This window comes from Dama dama, chromosome 14 (genome assembly GCF_033118175.1).
Source record: "Dama dama isolate Ldn47 chromosome 14, ASM3311817v1, whole genome shotgun sequence".
NCBI lineage: Eukaryota > Metazoa > Chordata > Mammalia > Artiodactyla > Cervidae > Dama > Dama dama.
In genome coordinates this window covers 17,981,445-18,001,295 of record NC_083694.1, presented here as the reverse complement: position 1 = coordinate 18,001,295, position 19,851 = coordinate 17,981,445, and the positions used below count along the sequence as shown (strand labels likewise).

General features: G+C 37.9%; 1 protein-coding gene across 2 annotated transcripts in view; it reads left to right on the top strand.

Moving 5' to 3' along the window:
• The window catches only part of ESRRG (estrogen related receptor gamma), a 672,170-nt gene extending 653,201 nt beyond the window's left edge, over nt 1-18,969 (top strand). For both annotated transcript variants that reach the window (XM_061160036.1, XM_061160035.1), the window contains 2 exons: nt 2,317-2,586; nt 15,073-18,969. In XM_061160036.1, the coding sequence (XP_061016019.1) occupies nt 2,317-2,586; nt 15,073-15,317 (515 nt within the window). In that variant the 3' untranslated portion in view covers nt 15,318-18,969. The remainder of the gene's footprint in view (nt 1-2,316; nt 2,587-15,072) is intronic.
• Nucleotides 18,970-19,851: the final 882 nt, after the last annotated feature.

The window sequence follows — 19,851 nt, the reverse complement described above, 5'->3', positions numbered from 1 at the left end:
GGAAAAAAGATCAATATTTGTTTGTTTGGTTTTTGGTTTATTTGTTGTATAACATTCTCAACATGAAAAGGAAATGGAGACGCACCTACTCAGATTCGATCATTATTTTTCTCTTTGCAATCCCTGTTAAAAGTTGTTACATCTCTAATTCAAAGCGGACGTTTATTCATGTAACTCCATATTTCAGTGACAAAGAATAGAGAAAAAGGAAAAAGAGACATAGTTAGTCCAAAAGAAGACTAGTTGAGTAATATGTAAGCAACTTGATACAAAAAAAAAAGAAATAAATGCTTTTTACATGGGCCTGAAGACCCCTGAAGAAAAGCTGGGCTAATCCCTCTTGGTGATTTTATTAAACACTTAAGTGAATGGTACCAAATGGCCACCACTAGTTTTCGCCAATGGGCCAGGAAATCATTTCCTTTCCTTTATCATGCTATAATTACTACTATCACAGGAAATATGAATAATTTGTGATGAGTAAAAATGATTAAGAACAATAACCAAAGGTAGGAGCCTAAGAAAGCTGAACAGCAGTGGGTATTTATGATTTGGGTAATAGGATCTAGAAAGGGAGTAATAACAGATTTTATAAGTTGCATTATTAATACTTTCTTCCTTCTGTGGAATTATTGGTGGCAGAATCTTAAATCACGGTACATTGTCCTCAAAAATCATAGATATGGTTTGTCACCCTTGGAATTCCTGGGTATAACCTTGGAAATGAAGGTGAAGTTTTAAGAAACTTTTTTTCTTAAGGCAAAAGTAAGCAACTGATCATCAGGTTATCTCCACTAAGACTTCCTTTTAGAGTCTGGATCTAATCCCTCTGAAATTTACATAGATATCTTTACTCCTAAGTAGGTTTAATTGTCCTACTTCATCTTTCCCTCTTTTTTTTTTTTGTTTTGTTTTTTATATAGGCAACTCTGATCACATTTTATTTATTTATTTATTTCCATTTATTTTTATTAGTTGGAGGCCAATTACTTTACAATATTGTAGTGGTTTTTGTCATACATTGACATGAATCATCTTTCCCTCTTAAACCACATTTTCTTTTTAATTTTTTTTTTAAATTTGTGTTGTCTCAAGTTCAGAAGGGACTTTAAACATGTATGCAGGCCAGGTTTAGGATCGAAGCAGTCATCCAGGTATTTCAGATAAAAATAGTACATCATATAGCTACACTTATAGAATACATATTTTAAAGTAGTGTTCTGCTGGGTTTTATTTTATATTTCTGCAAAACAGAAATTAAGGTGGAAGGAAATCATCTTGCTCAAGGTGAAACAGCCAGTCGTTCAGTGGAGCTGATACTGAAGTTTCGGATCTGTCTCTGCTCATACTTTGTCCATTGCACCTCGTGGCCCCCATGTTTAACTTTTTAAATGAGTGGATCCTAATATCAAGAATAAATTGTGGCTTCTCTGCTTGGTGAGGGGACCAGGCTGCAAAGTATTCCATCCTCTTTGAGACCAATAATCACCATTTTAAAAAGGAATCCATGCTAAATGTCAGTGGGGACAAAATATCCAATTAAGGAAGCTCTTTTGGGTATAATCAAACTCAACACTCACTGTGCTTGTGACTATTACAGAGAAATGGTTCCAAGTTGCACTCTGTTGTGTGGCCTAAATTGTTGTCCTTTACTGGGGGCTTCTGTATTTTTGGTTTTTGTTTTTCTCTTTCGTGTGTTTATCAGGAGCAGTTTTTGGAGATGAGGTAGTTGATAGTTTGACTTCCTATCAAACTCTCAAGCCTAGGAAGAGTGGCTCAGATGGTAAAAAATCTACCTGCAATGAAAGAGACCCAGGTTTGATCCCTGGGTGTGGAAGTTTCCCTGGAGAAGGGAATGGCTACCCACCCCAGTATTCTTGCCTGGAGAATTCCATGGACAGAGGACCCTGGTGGGCTACAGTCCATGGGGTCACAAAGAGCCAGACATGCCTGAGTGACTAACACTTCCTTCCGTTTTACACATTCATAAAGACTACCACTAGAAATCGATTGTATTTCATGATTTTCAAATTGTATTTCATCGTATTTTCAAATGAAAGAAACAAAACTACCTCTTATCTATTATATTCCTGTCAGCTGTGTCTATAAAATATGGAGAAAACACCAACACGTCGAAGCTGGTTGGTGCCTTTTACTTTGCCATTGGCAAAATGGGCAGGGGAAAGTTTAAGAGCAGCTAATCAGAGTCAGCGTAATTTTGAGCACCTATGCAGAAGCTGACTACCATATGAAACTAATGTTGCATTATGATATGATAGCTTTAAAGTAACTTGATCTGCCTATATTCCCCTGCAGGCTTCTCCACGCTGTCCCTGGCGGACCAGATGAGCCTTCTGCAAAGCGCTTGGATGGAAATCTTGATCCTTGGTGTCGTGTACCGATCTCTCTCCTTTGAGGATGAACTTGTCTATGCAGACGATTATATAATGGATGAAGACCAGTCCAAACTAGCAGGCCTTCTTGACCTAAATAATGCTATCCTGCAGCTGGTAAAAAAATACAAGAGCATGAAGCTGGAGAAAGAAGAATTTGTCACCCTCAAAGCGATAGCTCTCGCTAATTCAGGTTGGCATATTGACATGGTTCGTTGTTATATTTCCTAATATGTCAGTTCTACCCCTTCACTTACCTTCTTCTTCAGGGATTTACTAGACCCAGCTGTAAATTCTGAGTCAGCCAAATTATAATCCTTGCAGCTTCCTAGGGAAAAGTTAGAAGAAAAGAAAAACCAACTTAAAGGGAATTATCTTTATTTTATTTGCTTATTAAAGGCTGCGTCCCTTTTTACCACCAAATTGTTCATTGACACAAATCATGGCAAAGCAGAAGCAAAAGTGGCAGTGGTGTAAATGGACGCTCAGGACAAAGTTAGGTCCTTTGTCTTATTTACACAAGTGAAAATAAGTGTGAGTTACAAATGCAAATCATTCCCCTACCCTAGAATGCAAATTTTGTAATTGGAATAATATATGCTGTGTTGCTTTTCATTCTGGTTATCAGAGAATACTGTTTTCTTCCCTTCTAGAATTCTCTAGCAGTCGAATTCTGCAAAGGAGTATTTCCCTTAAAGGTATTACCTATGTAGTAAGGGTTAAGAATTATGAGAATAAACGGTCTTTACATGAGAACTGAAACGTGCTAAAATAGAGCACAAACCCTGATAAGTAAAAATCATTGGTGCTTTGTTGTTTTTGCCTTTGTGCCTCTCCGGATGCTTGATTGTGGTCTTAAGTCTCTCTTAGCATTTGCATAAAGTCCAGGATAGATCCCTCCTTAATGACGTGCCGATCTTTAGATACCTGCGTCAATAACACGCTCTGATGCTATGTACCATTGACAGTCACATCGTGCCCCTCCATCTGCTTTTGTTTTGACCCTATCTTTGAACTTTATCTTGGTTGCCGGCCAGTAGTTTTCCCTTTAATTACAAGAAGGAAACTGTCAATAAAATCTGTTAAATGGGATGCAATGAGTGGCTTGAATGGGCGGATGGCTATTTGTTCAAATTCTGCAGCATTCAAGGTATTGACAGTTTGTTTTCTGGGGCCATATGTGACGATCAATCTCAGGCTGGGCTCAGCCGCGCTGAAAAATGAAAAACCAGATTGCTTTTGCTTACTTGTGGATGACGACTTTGTGATTTGGCGCGGTCCTAGTGAGATGAGACCTTCTGCCCAAATTGCCCCCATGAGAGCCAGGGACGCGTGACTGTTTTTAGGAATAATTTTTAATTGATTTTGTAATTAACAGTTCATCCACAATATTGATGCATGAATCCTTGGACTGATGGGAGGGAAATTGTTTTCAACAATGAAGTTGTACTTTGCTATTTGTCTTCATAATGGAGTTTAGCATTTCACACTTTTAATTGCGAATGGACCCCTCTTCCTTAAAATACCATTCACTTCTCTCCTCCTCCCCTTGTGAAACTGTAAAATATGACTCTTTATGACACATGGCATCATCATCACAAACCCTGAAGAAACCCCTGCTGTCTGGAAGACCAAAGTGGGAGATGGGATAGAAATTTTCTAAGAATTTATTAGTTGGTATGGACTTCCCATTAGAGCATCTCTCATAATTGGATGAAAGATCCAGTGATGGTTTGAGAAGAATTTTTATTTGGAAATTGTATCGTGGTTCTAATTTAAAACATTTACTTGGTTAATTATTTTTAAAATGCAGCCCAGTGTGTTGTATATCTTTTGTGTCTCAAATTGCTTTTTGTGAATTATTAACTAATCATGAATGCTGTGCAATGCTAAAACTTTATCATCAAAATTGCTAAAATTTTGTAATTTTAGATATTAGTTGTATACTTTATGGCTATGTGTTATAATTTAAAATACCTGAATTAATTAGTAGCAGCACTTGTCACTGTTGTTTAGAAGTATAATCATTAATATTTTGATATATAGATGTTCAAATCCCACATTCTCTTCTGTGAGGGGAAGGAAGTGACCTACTTTGAAGCAATGAGTGGTGATTAGAAACTCTTTAAAGAACTAGTCAGTTTATTTTTCATGTTTTGAGCCAGAAATAGTCAACAAACCCTCTCTTCTAGAATAGCATTTAGTAGTATGTTACTTCTCCACATCACAAAATTCTCCTGTAAGTAATTCTAACATTTTTCAGCTTCTCAATACCAAGAAAAATTAATAGAATCAGAGTCTGTGATGAAGGAGTAGTGATTAAGCACTATTAGGACTTTTTTAATGTCTTCATTGTGCCACCTCTCCTTCGTTGTATAAATATAACTTTCTCTCATCCATCCAACCTGTAAGCCCTGCTGTTTTAGCTTGGGATAAACCACTCAGAAAGTCATTTTGTTTGAGACTGCCAATATGATGCTATTTTATTCCATTTTTTAACCATTATTTGAAGGACAGCTATAAAGTTGTAGATTCGATCTTGCTAGTAACTGGTGTTTCTTAAGCTGCCAAACACATCAATGTGAATATATTTTAATACTTCTCATAAACATACCAGAAAGCTTGTAAATTTTTCTTTTCATATTTAGATTAATATGATTTGATTTGATTAAGATTAATCAAATTTTAGATTAATGTAAGAGACTTTTTGTGGAGGGAAAAAAATCTACTTTATTGTTATAATGTCTCAGCATTCTCCTCCGGGCTGTCGGTGTTAACAACCATTGTCTCATTAATCTAAATTTCAGCTTATTTTAAACACCTGTCTTTATTCAATAATTATAAATGTTGTGCTTATGCTTGGGAAACAGGGAATTGGCTTCCTGATAATGGCTGTCATATTTTTTGTAGCTATGTTTCTGTCACATATGAGTTCAGGAATATTTATAACACCAGAAAGCCATTGAAAGTATATTCCTTTAGGTATATGTCTTTAGGTACATAGCCAAAAATCCCAATGTATCGTGAGCTAATACTGTGATTAGGGCTTCCCTGGTGGCTGAGTAGTAAAGAATCTTGCTGCCGATGCAGGAAGTACTGGTTCAGTCCCTGGGTTGGGAAGATCCCTTGGAGAAAGAAATGACAATCTACTCCAGTATTCTTGCCTGGGAAATCCCATGGACAGAGGAGCCTGGCGGGCTACAGTCCATGGGGTCGCAAAGAGTCAGACAGGACTGAGCAACTAAACAGCAGCAACAATGCTGTGATTATGATATTCTAATATTTGAAAACCCTAAATAATTATTCCACTTATATTTGAAGGTAAGAAACTTAATAGGCTCATTTCAACCACATATTCTCTATTTTGGATAGAGAACAACATTCTCTTGAGAAATATTGCATCCCTAATACATCTTGTGAGACTGAATTTTTTTTTTTTTTTTTTGAGACTGAATTTTAAAAGGAGAATCTAGGTCACAATTTCAACATTGGCATTGGAAGGCCTCAGCTCTCTGACACATTAACCAAGAGGTTTTGACTAATCTCTAGAATTCTTTCCATTTGGGGAATTCTATGATTCTAGAATTCATTTTATGTCTTCATGAGACATAAAGTGAGTAATACGGTAAGATAGTACTATAAGCATTTTAGGTAAGATTATAGCATATGATTCTATTCTCTCAATTGGTTCTTTCGATTCTTTTGTCTAAGATTTATTGAAAACTATTATCACTAGCCCCAAGGTAATACACTCACTTTTATGCAGTGCAAGATTAAAAGCAGTTTAAGATTAAGAGTTACTTTTAGTCCGATCATTCTCTTTGCTTAAGTCACAAGGGCTTCAAGTTCCATAGCCACCCCTCACATCCCAACTGTTGCCACTCCAGATGCACCCCCAACATAGAGCAATTTTAACCCTGGGCTGTTTGAGAATAAACAGAATCTACATGTTCAAGTTGAGTTTTCTTTTTACTTATACACAGTGCTCCAAGAGTGTGCGTGTATGCAAGGTCAGTTGTGTCTGACTCTGCAACACCCATGACTGTAGCTTGCCAGGCTCTTCTGTCCTTGCGATTTTCCCAGCAAGACTATTGTAGTGGGTTACCATTGCCTTCTCCAGGGGATCTTCCTGACCCAGGGATCAAACCTGCATCTTCTGTATTCCAGGCAAATTCTCTACCACTGTGCCATCTGGAAATCCCATTTTGGATTAATAACATCAAATTGATATCAAGCTGCAAATGATATTTTGGTCATCAATTTTAAATCATAAGTGATTATCCTCATCTTGTGACAATATTTTGTTCTCAAATACAAATGGTGTATGTACAGAATGTGGTGTAATTTCAGGGATTAAAAAGTTGATGATTTCTATTGGAGACTGGAATGGGGGCCATATTTAATCAGTGTATTTGGAACCTCATACAAGTTTAGTGTTTCTCAATCGTATTTTCCATGATCACTCTTCTCGTTCAGTTGCTCAGTCATGTCTGACTCTTTGCGAACCATGGACTACAGCATGCCAGGCTTCCCTGTCCTTCACTATCTCCTGGAGTTTGTTCAATCTCATGTCCACTGAGTCAGTGATGCCATCCAACCATCTCATCCTTTGTCACCCCCTTCTCCTGCCCTCAATCTTTCCCAGCATCATGGTCTTTTCCATGTCTTTTCTGAGTTGGCTCTTTGCATCAGGTGGCCAAAGTATTGGAGTTTCAGCCTTAGCATCAGTCCTTCTAGTGAATATTCAGGATTGATTTCCTTTAGGGTTGACTGGTTTGATGTCCTTACTGTTCAAGGGACTCTCAGGAGTCTTCTCCAGCACCACACACTCTTAGGATAGGCTGTTTAGATATGTTTTTCCTAATAGGTCCCCAGTGAAGTATTATTACAAATACTCTATATAATCTATTTAAGTACTATGTATGTATGCATTTTACCTAAAAGGAGAGATTTTTTTCCCCCTACTCTCCAATTTCAGATTTTACCTCCTTTAAGAATGCATGGCTTCTTCTCTGTAAAATCAGGCAGATGAATTAAATAGCATCTTATTTCTCCAAACTGGTCTAAAATTTTAACTCTCAGTTACTTTTAAAAGAGGATAATGACTTTGGTCTTAGATTTCATGTGTGGTGTGTATATTTGTGTTGGAGTTTGTAGTAGAGAAACATTAACATCTTCACAAATCAGAACAACTAGTAAAGGAGTAAAAACAGCTCTTCAACTCTTTTGTATCTACTGGGTCCTCAAACAGTTTTACTGAAATTTTAATGGAGTTTGCTGATTTGATACACAGGAGACAGTTTTAGCTAATGGACAAGAGATTATCCATTTTTAGTATCTTTCTGTAGACATTTCTATTTTAGTTTTGAGCCTCTGCCAGGAAATCTTTTTAGATTTCCATAACCTGCCTGTTTGGGTAGACATCTCCAGTATTATTTTATGGATAACAGAAGCAAGCTGATAAAAGATGTGAGACTACTTGAGGACAGAAAGTTGGACCCTGTGTCCCTTGCCATCAATAAACTGTTTGTTTTACAAGTAAGTCTATCCCATGTCCTTAAAATGGTCAGTGAGTAAGACACTACCAGTGCAGTTTCAGATCTGCCAGCCTCAATTAATATTTTAAGTTTCGTTTTGAGTTTTGTCCCTAGTTCCTTTATCTTGGGCTTCCCAGGTGGCTCAGTGGTGAAAAAAAAAAAAAAAAAAATCCGCCTGTAATGCAAGAGATGTAGGTTTAATCCCTGGGTTGGGAAGATCCCCTGGAAGAAGTAATAGCAACCCTACTGCAGTATTCTTGCCTGGGAAATCCCATGGACAGAGGAGCTTGGCAGGCTATTGTACATGGGGTCACAAAGAGTTGGACTCTACTGAGCACATGTGCTTGCTTACGCTTCCTTTATCTTCTTACTGTCTTTGTGGAGTTATAGTATAAAACCACTCAGGAAAGTTACAAAGGTAATTGGCGCCAAAATGTTTACCAGATTTTGTAAGAAATTAATATGGGTAGGTTTTTTGTGGCACATAGAAATTTATTCTCAACTCTTACCCAGACAAAACCATAATTAATATTATCACACAAATAAAAAATCAAACTTATGCCTTTCTATCTCTTCTACTTCTTTTTAGCTTTTACTCAAATCTGCCATCATTCTTTGGATTATTTTATTTCTGAAGACATATTAGGAAAGTAGATTATTTTTTAATTTAATGCAACCCTTATTTGCATATTGTGATCTTTCAAAATCCTATGTAAAAAATAAAGCTGGTTCTTGAATGTTTCTTATCATGCTCAATGATCACTGCTGTGTGTTCAGTCATGCCCAAATCTTTGCGACCCTATGGACGGTAGCTCTCCAGGCTCCTCTCTCCATGGGATTTTCCCAGCAAGAATACTGGAGTGGGTTGCCATTTCCTCCTCCAGGGGATCTTCTCCACCCAGGGATCAAACCTAGATCTCTAGTTCGATTGGAGTTGGCATTGGCGGTTGGATTCTTGACCACTGACCCTCATTATTAGTAATCTACTTTATATACAGTAGTGTGTACGTGTCAACCCCAATCTCCTCAGAGTTATTTTTATGTCCAGTGCTAGAATTACAACTTCTCTGGGTTAGAAAAGACCTACAAGGTGTTATGATCCAACCCCCTACTAGATATGTGTGCAGCTTCCTTGGTGTTTCTGCCAATTGTTTCTATAGTCTTGATGGGAATTCCGTTCAACCCACTACTTTCTAGAAAGGACATTTTCATCAAGTTTCTCTCTCCCTCTCTCTAGGTCTCTCACCATTTTAATTTAAAACACAGACTAACACACAAATACACATACAAAACTGAATATTTGACTTAAAAGTGTATCAACAGTGTAAATCACTCAGTTGTGTCCAACTCTTTTGGACTCTACAGATTGAAGCCTGCCAGGCTGCTCTGTCCATGGGATTCTCCAAGTAAGAATATGGGAGTGGGTTGCTGTTCCCTACTCCAGGGGATCTTCCCGACATGGGGCTTGAACCCATGTCTCCATCATCTCCTGCTCTGCAGGAGGTTTCTTTACCACTGAGCCACCAAGGAAGCTCCGGTGGCTTTAAACCACACGTATTTATTGTCCTGCAGTTTTGGAGGTCAGAAGTCCTGATCAACTTCACCAGGTTAACAAGGTGTGGACAGGGCCACATTGCCTCTGGAAACTCGACAAGACAATCTGGTTCCTGGCCTTCTACAGCTTCTACTGTGGTGTTCCTCACAGTCCTTGGCTCGTGGTTCCTTCCACCATCTTCAGAGTCCTTCCTGTACCATTTTGCTTAGTGGTGACATTGCCTTTTCTTTTCCCCCTCCCTCTTAAAAGGACACTTGATTTCATTGAATGCCCATGGATAATCTAGGATACTGTCCTATATCAAAGTTCCTTTTTCCATATAGGGTAACATTCAGGTTGTAGAGATGGACTATCTGGGTATCTTTGGGACCATTTTGCTACCTACCACAATGAACAAGGTCAAGTCATGTCTGTCCCAATCTCAATCCCCTCCCTTTCCATAAAAGTAAACATTCTCCTCCCAACTTTTATAGTCCTCACTTCCTAATGTTTTATAATGGCTTTGTTGCTGAATGTATATCCCCAGACTTGATAGTTTAGTCTTGCCCTTTAAAAAACATTATCTTCTCCTTATGGATCTGTGAAGTCTCTTTCCATGTAAAATTTATTCTTTCATTTTCACATTCTTAGAGTTTGTCTCTTGCAAAAGCCAAGACATTTGCCCTGCAGAGTTCCCCCACAGTGTGAACTCTGCAGTTTACACCCTGTAGGGGCGCTCTTCGTGTTTCTCTGGCCTTGGCATCTTGTGCAAACCCACAATAGGATCCAAACAGCATAATCAGATTCAGTTTCGAGACCTATAGGTGGCATGCTATTCTTGGGCAGACACATAACATCTGACTGTTTCACTTTTTTGTGTGATGTTAGCAGCCTTTGGTGAAGCAAGGGAAAGTGTTAGACCCTCAGTCGCACCCAACTCTTTATGACCCCATGGATTGTAGCCCACCAAGCTCCTCTGTCCATGGGATTCTCCAGGCAGGAATACTGGAGTGGGTAGCCCTTCCCTTCTCCAGGGGATCTGCCCAACCCAGGGACCAAACCCGGGTCTCCTGCATTGCAGGCGGATTGTTTACCATTTGAGCCACCAGGGAACCCCAGCAGTCATGGGAACTCATTCCCTAAATCCATGGTGATTTGTATTGTAACCTTTCTTTTTTCATTCTATAGCGGGGATACTTTTACAAAGAGATTCTTTCTCTTGCTTAGTTACCAGTGTCACAGAGTGAATGTGGAAAAAAAGGATAAATGCTTGATTATTTCTACTTAAAATTTTCAAGCTTTTGAGATAAGGAGTCAGCACTCTTATCTTTTTTAAATGTCATTATAAAAACATGTATTTAAACAGATTCAGTGGATTTCAATCAGTTGCAATTATAATTCTTTTCAAATTGTCCCACTAAGGTCAGTGGGAACCTCTTCAGGTCAGTGTATGGAATCTTTTTTGAATGACTTAGTAGTTGTAGATACTCTCCTTCCTAGTTGTCATGACAAGGTGTTCAATATGTGTGTGTGTGTGTGCTAAGTCGCTTCAGTCATGTCCGACTCTTTGCAACCTGTAGCCCACCAGGCTCCTCTGTCCATGGGATTCTCCAGGCAAGAATACTGGAGTGGGTTGCCATGCCTGCCTCCAGGTGATCTTCCCGACCCAGGGATCAAACTCACGTCTCTTATGTCTCCTGCATTGGCAGGTGGGTTCTTTACTACTTGCACCACCTGGGAAGCCCAAGGTGTTCCATATTCATCCTTAATATTTCCTGGCTGGGACTTGGAATCTGATTACAGCTTGGGTGCCAGTTGGTACCCATTACTACATTCCTAGGTTGGCCATCCTTCCTGAATCTTTTTGGTGGACACAGCTAGGAGCACAGACACACACACACACACTATAATTCTGATTGTGTGTGTGTGTGTGTGTGTGTGTGTGTGTTTTGGATATCTTGTCACTTCGTGTTTTTGCTAAGTATTGTCTGTGGTTTTTAGTTTTGCCATCTAGTTGCTCTGTTCTGTTATGTGCAGATTTGGAGAGACTGAAAGTGTTTGGTGCCACAACTACCAATTTCCTGGGATACAGTTTACTGGCTTTTAATCAAAGCTTTATAACTGACACCTTTTTGAAAACTTTTAAGTCTAACTGGGTTAATCACGAGTCATTTTGCCATGGTGGGCAACACAGTTTCTTCAATATCTCAGCTGGTTGACTGAGATCACTTCATTAGACTCCTTACAATCGTATGTAAAAATTTGGAGACACAAATTTGCTTTTAGAAAGTAGGCTTTTGCTCACTTCTCTTTCTCATCATACTATATTTCATTGCTTCGGTGATTAGAGAGAGAATCACATTGGCTGAGCCCTTCCTGCCCCTCTTCATGTAGGCAGCTTACAAACTAAAGAAAATCAACACCTGTGTTCCACGGAAAAGGTGGCTGAGTATCAGTTTCTAATGTGTATCAGGCTTGACTCTGAATATGCTTCGTCTGTGTCTAATATTCAATTCCATCCTCAATATAAGATTTGGCATCATTGAGAAAATATTGCCAAAAATGAGCTACAAATCCTGAAGACAGTTTCTAAATAGAACGTGGGCATTTGGCTGTACCTAATGCCACAGTAATGGATAATTTTGCCATTCAGAACGACAGTGTTCTGTTCCAGATAAGATGTAAAAATAAAAATCTTATTTTGTCATGACCCTAAGTCTCAATGGATTTTGCAGCTATTAGTATAAGGATATTTAGCTGTCTTCCCAAAGTAAATGATCTGAGTTAGATATGTCCCTTTACAGTCCCCCTTCATGAGGGAAAATACTGGAATTTAACAAAAGGTTTCTATTTTATTATTAGATGTTGGAACTTAAAATATGGGTGAGGCTATATATATCATTTGAACTTTGGTTGTCTTTTGGAATCTTGATTATTTTAGAATACCATTTGTCTTATTGTCTATTTGACTGATTCTCAACTCTGACTTGACCATAGAATCACCTAGATTTTAAAAAATACTAATGTCCTGCGTGCTGCTCCAGTCTTCTTATTTAATGGGTCTGGGCTTGGACCCAGAAATCCTACGTTTATTTCTTCTTAGCAGCTCACTCTGTGCTTTTAATGCTCAGCTTTGCCCTGTCTGATTAGTTCATAAACCTATGGTTTCCATTATTAAGTTTAGTTGGTCCCCATTAGCGCAAATACTGGTTCAATTTCCTTTAAAACATAAAGTTTTTTAAAAAAAAGTACCAACAACCAAATTAAATAATTACATAAAGTAATGCCAGTTCTATTGAGCTTGGCATAAATGTATAAATTTAGCCCCAAGAATAAAACAGAGATTAAAGCCACGGAGCCAGAACTTGAACTAGGATCCCTAATGGAGATTAATATTTTCTTCAGCAGTCTGCCAGCTGAATCATGGTCTAATTAAATAGTTCAGATTTAGTGAGTTTGCATTTAAAATATTAGCAGATCCGAGAATGGGTTAAGCTAAAATGAGTTAGAATCTTTTCTGTAAATGGGAAGTTAAATTATCATAGTAATTTGATTAAATCATTTTTAAATCTCTCAAGCTAAATCACCGCCTTTAAAGAATAGTTTGAAGTCTTAATTGCTGTTTGTGAGCATATCTCTCTGCTATTTGTCCTCGCCTCATTTCCTGTGACATTCTATAATATATCTCCTGCTGAGCAAGAGCAGTGAGGAAGGCATTGGGGTGGGGGCCGAGGTGACCGTACCGCTGACTTTAAGCATTTAAAGATCTGCCATGTCAAAGAAGACAATGTATCCTGTTTGCTTTCAGTAGTTAGAACCAGGACCAAAGGATGGAAGTTAGAGACAGATTTGGGAAAATATGAAGAAGACATTTCTAACAATTAGTTCTGTTCCTTGTTCAGTAGAAAGCTGTCCATGCAACTGGCAATATCATCGTTAGAAATGTTGTAGACAAGACTTTTGATGAAGATGGAAAGTTGAGTGAGATGAGCTCAGAGGACAGTTTCAACTCTTTTATTTTTTTTTTTAAAGGAAATGTCATGTCCCATGTTATAAATTCTGGGAATATACTTTGATTCAAAGACACCTGAGTTTAATCCTACTCTGACACTTACTAGCGCTGCCACCTGCCTCACAGGGCTGTTGGGAGATGAATGAGTTAAAGTTCATAAAGTGCTTATCAGAGGCCACACCCAAAAGCAAGTATTTAAGAAATGGTTTAGTTATTATATTTTTCTGCTTTTTTTCATTTTTTCAAGTTTTTAAATTTTTTGGCTGCTTCTTGCAGCATGTGGGATCTTAGTTCCCTGATTGAGGATCAAAGCCTTGTCCCCTGCATTGGGAGAATGGAGTCTTAATCACTAGACCACCAGGGAGGTCCCCTAAAACTCTTTTAAAGAAATCTGTTGTTAACAATAGTCAGTGCATCAATGATGTGATGAAACAATTTTAAAATGGCAATGTAAAAATCAAAACAAAACAGTAAAGAAGATACCTAGAAGTTTTAAAAGCATTTACTGGTTATAGCCATCAATCTTTTAATTACCTTGCCGTAATTCTTTTTCATCATATGTTTAGCTACTTGATTTTAAATGACATTTCCTTTCTCTTTTTGGGCATGTGATCTGATATTTGAATTATATGAAAGATTAGGCTAACTACATATATCTCAGAGCTCTGCATTCTCAGAGAACTAGAATTATTAAACATGAAGAACCCCCCAAAGACTCCATTATGTGTAATTAACAGATAAACTGTCATCAGAATCAATAAAACGTGCTAAATGATTCAAACTTGTATATAATTAAGTGTCTGTTTTAGAGCTAGAGCTGTAAGTTTTATTTTTTCCTTCACATCTCACATTTCTCGCAAGAGTAATTGTGGCAACCCTGTTAACCCTTTGCTTGCTTGATTGAATTAGATTTTTAAATTAGTCACTTACGGGCAAAGTTCACCTTCACACATGTGAAAAGTATTTCAGAATTCATTAAAGACTTCATGTGTTTTTCTGTAGAGAAGCAGCCTAGGTAAGGATGCTTTAATGAACTGTTAAGAGAACACTAAAAATTCTAGAAAGATGAGCAATTTATTATGATTTGTGTATAGTTTACAATGGGACATAGTATTAGATTCAATGTATTTTCATGGATTTCTTACAGTTTTGATTATCAACTTCTTTTTTTCCCTTTTGGGAAATACAGGCTTTCTGAGCACAAGATCTGATTTTAGACAACATTACCTCCATGGCACTTAGGATAATTTTTTAACAGATGGCCTTTTATAATTGTTGAATGAATGAATAAATATATGAATGAAATAATGAATAAAACAGCCAAAACTATATTCTCTGAAAGTCTTCTCTTGCTTAGTTTCCAGAAGGAAAAACCCAAATGTTTGAAATGAATGGATTTTTGTAGTAATTCCCACGTCCTAAGTCAGCATTGGAAATTATCTATTGCAGTGAAATTTAGAAAAATAAAATGGAGATTTTGGAAGCCCCCGAGCAATTCACAGCATAGAGAAGTTCAAGAATAAGACTTAAGTTTCACAGTTCGAATTGCCATGTTTTTTTATTATTGTTAACATTGTTATTCTTCTTTGCTTGTAGACTCCATGCACATAGAAGATGTCGAAGCCGTTCAGAAGCTTCAGGATGTCTTACATGAGGCCCTGCAGGATTATGAGGCCGGCCAGCACATGGAAGACCCTCGCAGGGCTGGCAAGATGCTGATGACGCTGCCGCTCCTGAGGCAGACCTCCACCAAGGCGGTGCAGCATTTCTACAACATCAAACTGGAAGGCAAAGTCCCCATGCACAAACTTTTTTTGGAAATGCTGGAGGCCAAGGTCTGACTAAAGGCTTCCCGGGGCCATCCTATCCTGCACGTTGAAAAAGGGAAAATAAACCCAAGAGTGATGTCAAAGAAACTTAAGAGTTTAGTTCACAACGTCAAAAATCAACAAAGACTGCACTGATGATTTAGCAGCAAGACTATGAAGCAGCTTTCAGATTTCTCCGTATCTTCCTGATGAGTTTCTTCCTACCTTGATCTCATCTTTTCTCCGTATCTTTTCTCACTTTCTTTTCCTCGTTATTTTTTTTCTCCCTCCCTAGTCTTCCTCTCCTTCCTTCCTTCCTACTTTCCTTCCCGCCTTCCTCCTCCTGTTTCCCTTGTCCATCCTGTCTTATTCTTCCACTTTCTTTTAAACTTTAACATCTCTAGTCGTAAGAACATTTTCCTTCCTTTCTTTTTCTTTCCCTCCCTCCCTTCTTCCATCTTTCTTTTCTCCCTTCCTTCCTTTTTTCTCCTCCCTTTTTCCCTTCTTTCCTTCCTTCCTTCTGCTGCTGAACTTTTAAAAGAGGTCTCTAAATTGGAGAGCTATGGAAGCCAGCCCTGCCAAAGGATGGAGATCCATAATATGGATACCAGTGAACTTCTTGTGAACCGTAACGTCCCCAATGACTAAGGAATCAAAGAGACAGAACCACCGTACCTAAAAGTACCGTGCAACACACGCGAATTGACTGAGTGCAGTATTAGATTCCACGGGAGCAGCCTCTAATTAGATGACTTAAGCGACGTTACATCGGCTGCTTCTTATCATTGCTTTTCCATCTAAATCAGTTACAGCCATTTGATTCCTTAATTGTTTTTTCAAGTCTTCCAGGTATTTGTTAGTTTAGCTACTATGTAACTTTTTCAGGGAATAGTTTAAGCTTTATTCATTCATGCAATACTAAAGAGAAATAAGAATACTGCAATTTTGTGCTGGCTTTGAACAATTATGAACAATAATGAAGGACAAATGAATCCTGAAGGAAGATTTTTAAAAAAATGTTTCATTTTCTTCTTACAAATGGAGATTTTTTTGTACCAGCTTTACCACTTTTCAGCCATTTGTTAATATGGGAATTTAACTTACTCAAGCAATAGTTGAAAGGAAGGTGCATACTATCACGGATGCAATTTATGTTGTGTGCCAGTCTGGTCCCAAACATCAGTTTCTTAACATGAGCTCCAGTTTACCTAAATGTTCACTTGACACAAAGGATTAGATTACACCTGCAGTGACTCCGAGTGGTCACTGCACATGGAATACAGATCCGTAGAGTGATCAGGAGCGCACCTCTCTCCCTGGGAGGTCCAGTTGCCATAGGATTTCTAGCTGCCACGGTGGTTAGGAATGAAATACTGCCTGTTTGCAAAGTTACAGACTTTATCCCTGAAGGAGCTGTGAGCCAGTATTCACTTAAGAGGCAATAAGGCAAATGCCAGGATTTGAAAAAAAAAAAAAAAAATCATCAAAGACCGCAGACGCCTGACCAAATTCTAAAACCCAATCTCTATGAGTTGATTCATTTAGGAATGTTTGTTAAAATTAATCTGCAGTTTTTACCAAGAGCTAAGCCAATCTATGTGCTTTTCAACCAGTATTGTCACAGCAAGAAAGTCAGTCAGGTTCCAGACTGTTAAGAGGTGTAATCTAATGAAGAAATCAATTAGATGCCCCCGAAATCTACAATCGCTGAATAGCCAATAAACAGTAACCTCCATCAAATGCTATACCAATGGACCAGTGTTAGTAGCTGCTCCCTGTATTATGTGAACAGTCTTATTCTATGTACACAGATGTAATTAAAATTGTAATCCTAACAAACAAGAAGTGTAGTTCAGCTTTTCAATGTTCCATGTTTGCTGTGCTTTTCTGAATCTTATGTTGCATTCAAAGACTGTTGTCTTGTTCTTCTTGTGGTGTTTGGATTCTTGTGGTGTGTGCTTTTAGACACAGGGTAGAATTAGAGACAATATTGGATGTACAATTCCTCAGGAGACTACAGTAGTATATTCTATTCCTTACCATTAATAAGGTTCTTCCTAATAATAATTAAGAGATTGAAACTCCAAACAAGTATTCATTGCAAACAGATACACGTCAGAATCATGATAATATTTTCAAAACAAGGAATAATTTCTCTAATGGTTTATTATAGAATACCAATGTATAGCTTAGAAATAAAACTTTGAATATTTCAAGAATATAGATAAGTCTAATTTTTAAATGCTGTATATATGGCTTTCACTCAATCATCTCTCAGATGTTGTTATTAACTCGCTCTGTGTTGTTGCAAAACTTTTTTGGTGCGGACACGTTTCCAAAACTATTGCTACTTTGTGTGCTTTAAACAAAATACCTTGGGCTGATTTTCATCAGCCTAGTGCTAGGAATACTGTGTATCTATCATTAGCTATATGGGACTATATCGTAGATTGTGGTTTCTCAGTAGAGAAGTGACTGTAGTGTGATTCTAGATAAATCATCATTAGCAATTCATTCAGATGGTCAATAACTTGAAATTTATAGCTGTGATAGGAGTTCAGAAATTGGCACATCCCTTGACAAAATAACAATGGAAAATACAACTCCTGGGAAAAAAGGTGCTGATTCTATAAGACTATTTATATATGTAAGTGTTTAAAAAGATTATTTTCCAGAAAGTCTGTGCAGGGTTTAAGTTACTACTATTCAACCACACTATCTATATAAATAAAATATATACAATATATACATTGTTTTCACTGTATCACATTAAAGTACTTGGGCTTCAGACATAAAAACCAACCAACTGAAAACATGAGAGGGAGAAGGGTAAAAAGAATGAAGGACAATTTTTAGTTTTCAGTTCAATTGACTCTCCACATTATGAAAGAACAAGTATCTCACAAATAGGAAACACAACTAAAATTTAGATCTAAAAGAATTGCACGGGCTTTAGGGTAAACGCTTCATCTTAAACCTCGCTGGAGGTAAGTTTTTTCAAGTTTCAAGCAAGACCATTTACTTAATGTGAAGTACTGGAAAGTTCTCAAGGTGTATGTTTTAGCCATATAATTTTAATTTTCCTTTCGCTTCTTTTAGGTTGGTTCTTATTTAAGCAATATGATTGTGTGACTACCTGTAGTTACACTTGTGTTTCAATCAGATCAGATTGTTGTATTTATTCCACTATTTTGCATTTAAATGATAACATAAAAGATATAAAAAATTTAAAACTGCTATTTTTCTTATAGAAGAGAAAATGAGTGTTGGTGATTGTATTTTAATTATTTAAGCATCTCTGTTTACCTGCCTAGGAAAACATTTTATGGCAGTCTTATGTGCAAAGATCGTAAAAGGACAAAAAAAATTTAAACTGCTTATAATAATCCAGGAGTTGCATTATAGCCAGTAGTAAAAAGAATAATAATAATAATAAAACCTTGTCTATAGCTGTAGATGGGCTTCACATCTGTAAAGCAATCAATTGTATATTTTTGTGATGTGTACCATACTGTGTGCTCCAACAAATGTCCATTTGTGTAAATGTATTTATTTTATATTGTATATATTGTTAAATGCAAAAAGGAGATATGATTCTGTAACTCCAATCAGTTCAGATGTGTAACTCAAATTATTATGCCTTTCAGGATGACGGTAGAGCAATATTAAACATGCTTCCACTTTTGATTGCTCTTTCGTATGGTGTTTTCTTTTTTTCCCCTCCCCCCACTTAAGAACCAAATCAATAAAACACTGCCCTTTGTGGCTTTCCTTCAGAGAACATCTCTGAGTTACCTGTTCCCTAAAAATAAGGTACGAGGTTAAAGAAGAGCTATATAAAGGCTTGTCAGAATGAATTCTAGGGTGCCAAGAGACATTTTGCATATTTAAGAGTATGCAAAGTGTCTCAAGCACATTAGAATTCATTCTGACAAGCCTTTATATAGCTCTTATTTAATCTTAAAGCGTCTCACATCATCCTACTTTACTCCAAATCATCGCCTCTATGTCAATGTCATAACAGAAAACTTTCCCCCTATTTTAAGATCCTATTAAAACCTGCTAGAGATAACCTATTATTTCCCTCCACCCACAATTAAATCAGGTGCCGGCTCTGAGCTTGGCAGCCAGCAAGCTGCTGGGTCCGTGGAGCAGCGCCAGGCAGAGGGGCCGGCAGGATTTCCCTAGGGGGCATCAGTTGCAGAGCTTCTAGAACGGTGAGGCTGAGGTTGGGGAGCTGTCCTGGACTTCAGGAGGGTTTACACACCACTGCTGACTGCAATGGGTCCTGCTCAGCTCTTTCTTCCAGAGAGGTGTGGGCCCTTGCTGCTCAGCGTCCGCTGTTCATCCACCAGCCCCTCCTGGCACCCTCTCCGAGGTGCTAATCCCTGCTTCCTTGGCTTCTCAGCTTATCTGGATGGCCTCCTGTCACTATTTGCCCACCGTGTTTCTCACCTTTCCGAGGTGGCCGGTGCTCTAGAGAAACAAGCTGGTAACACCCGCATCCGATTTAGGGGCGCATGATGGCCTAAATCACTAAGGTACACGAGCTGGCCACAAGATTCAG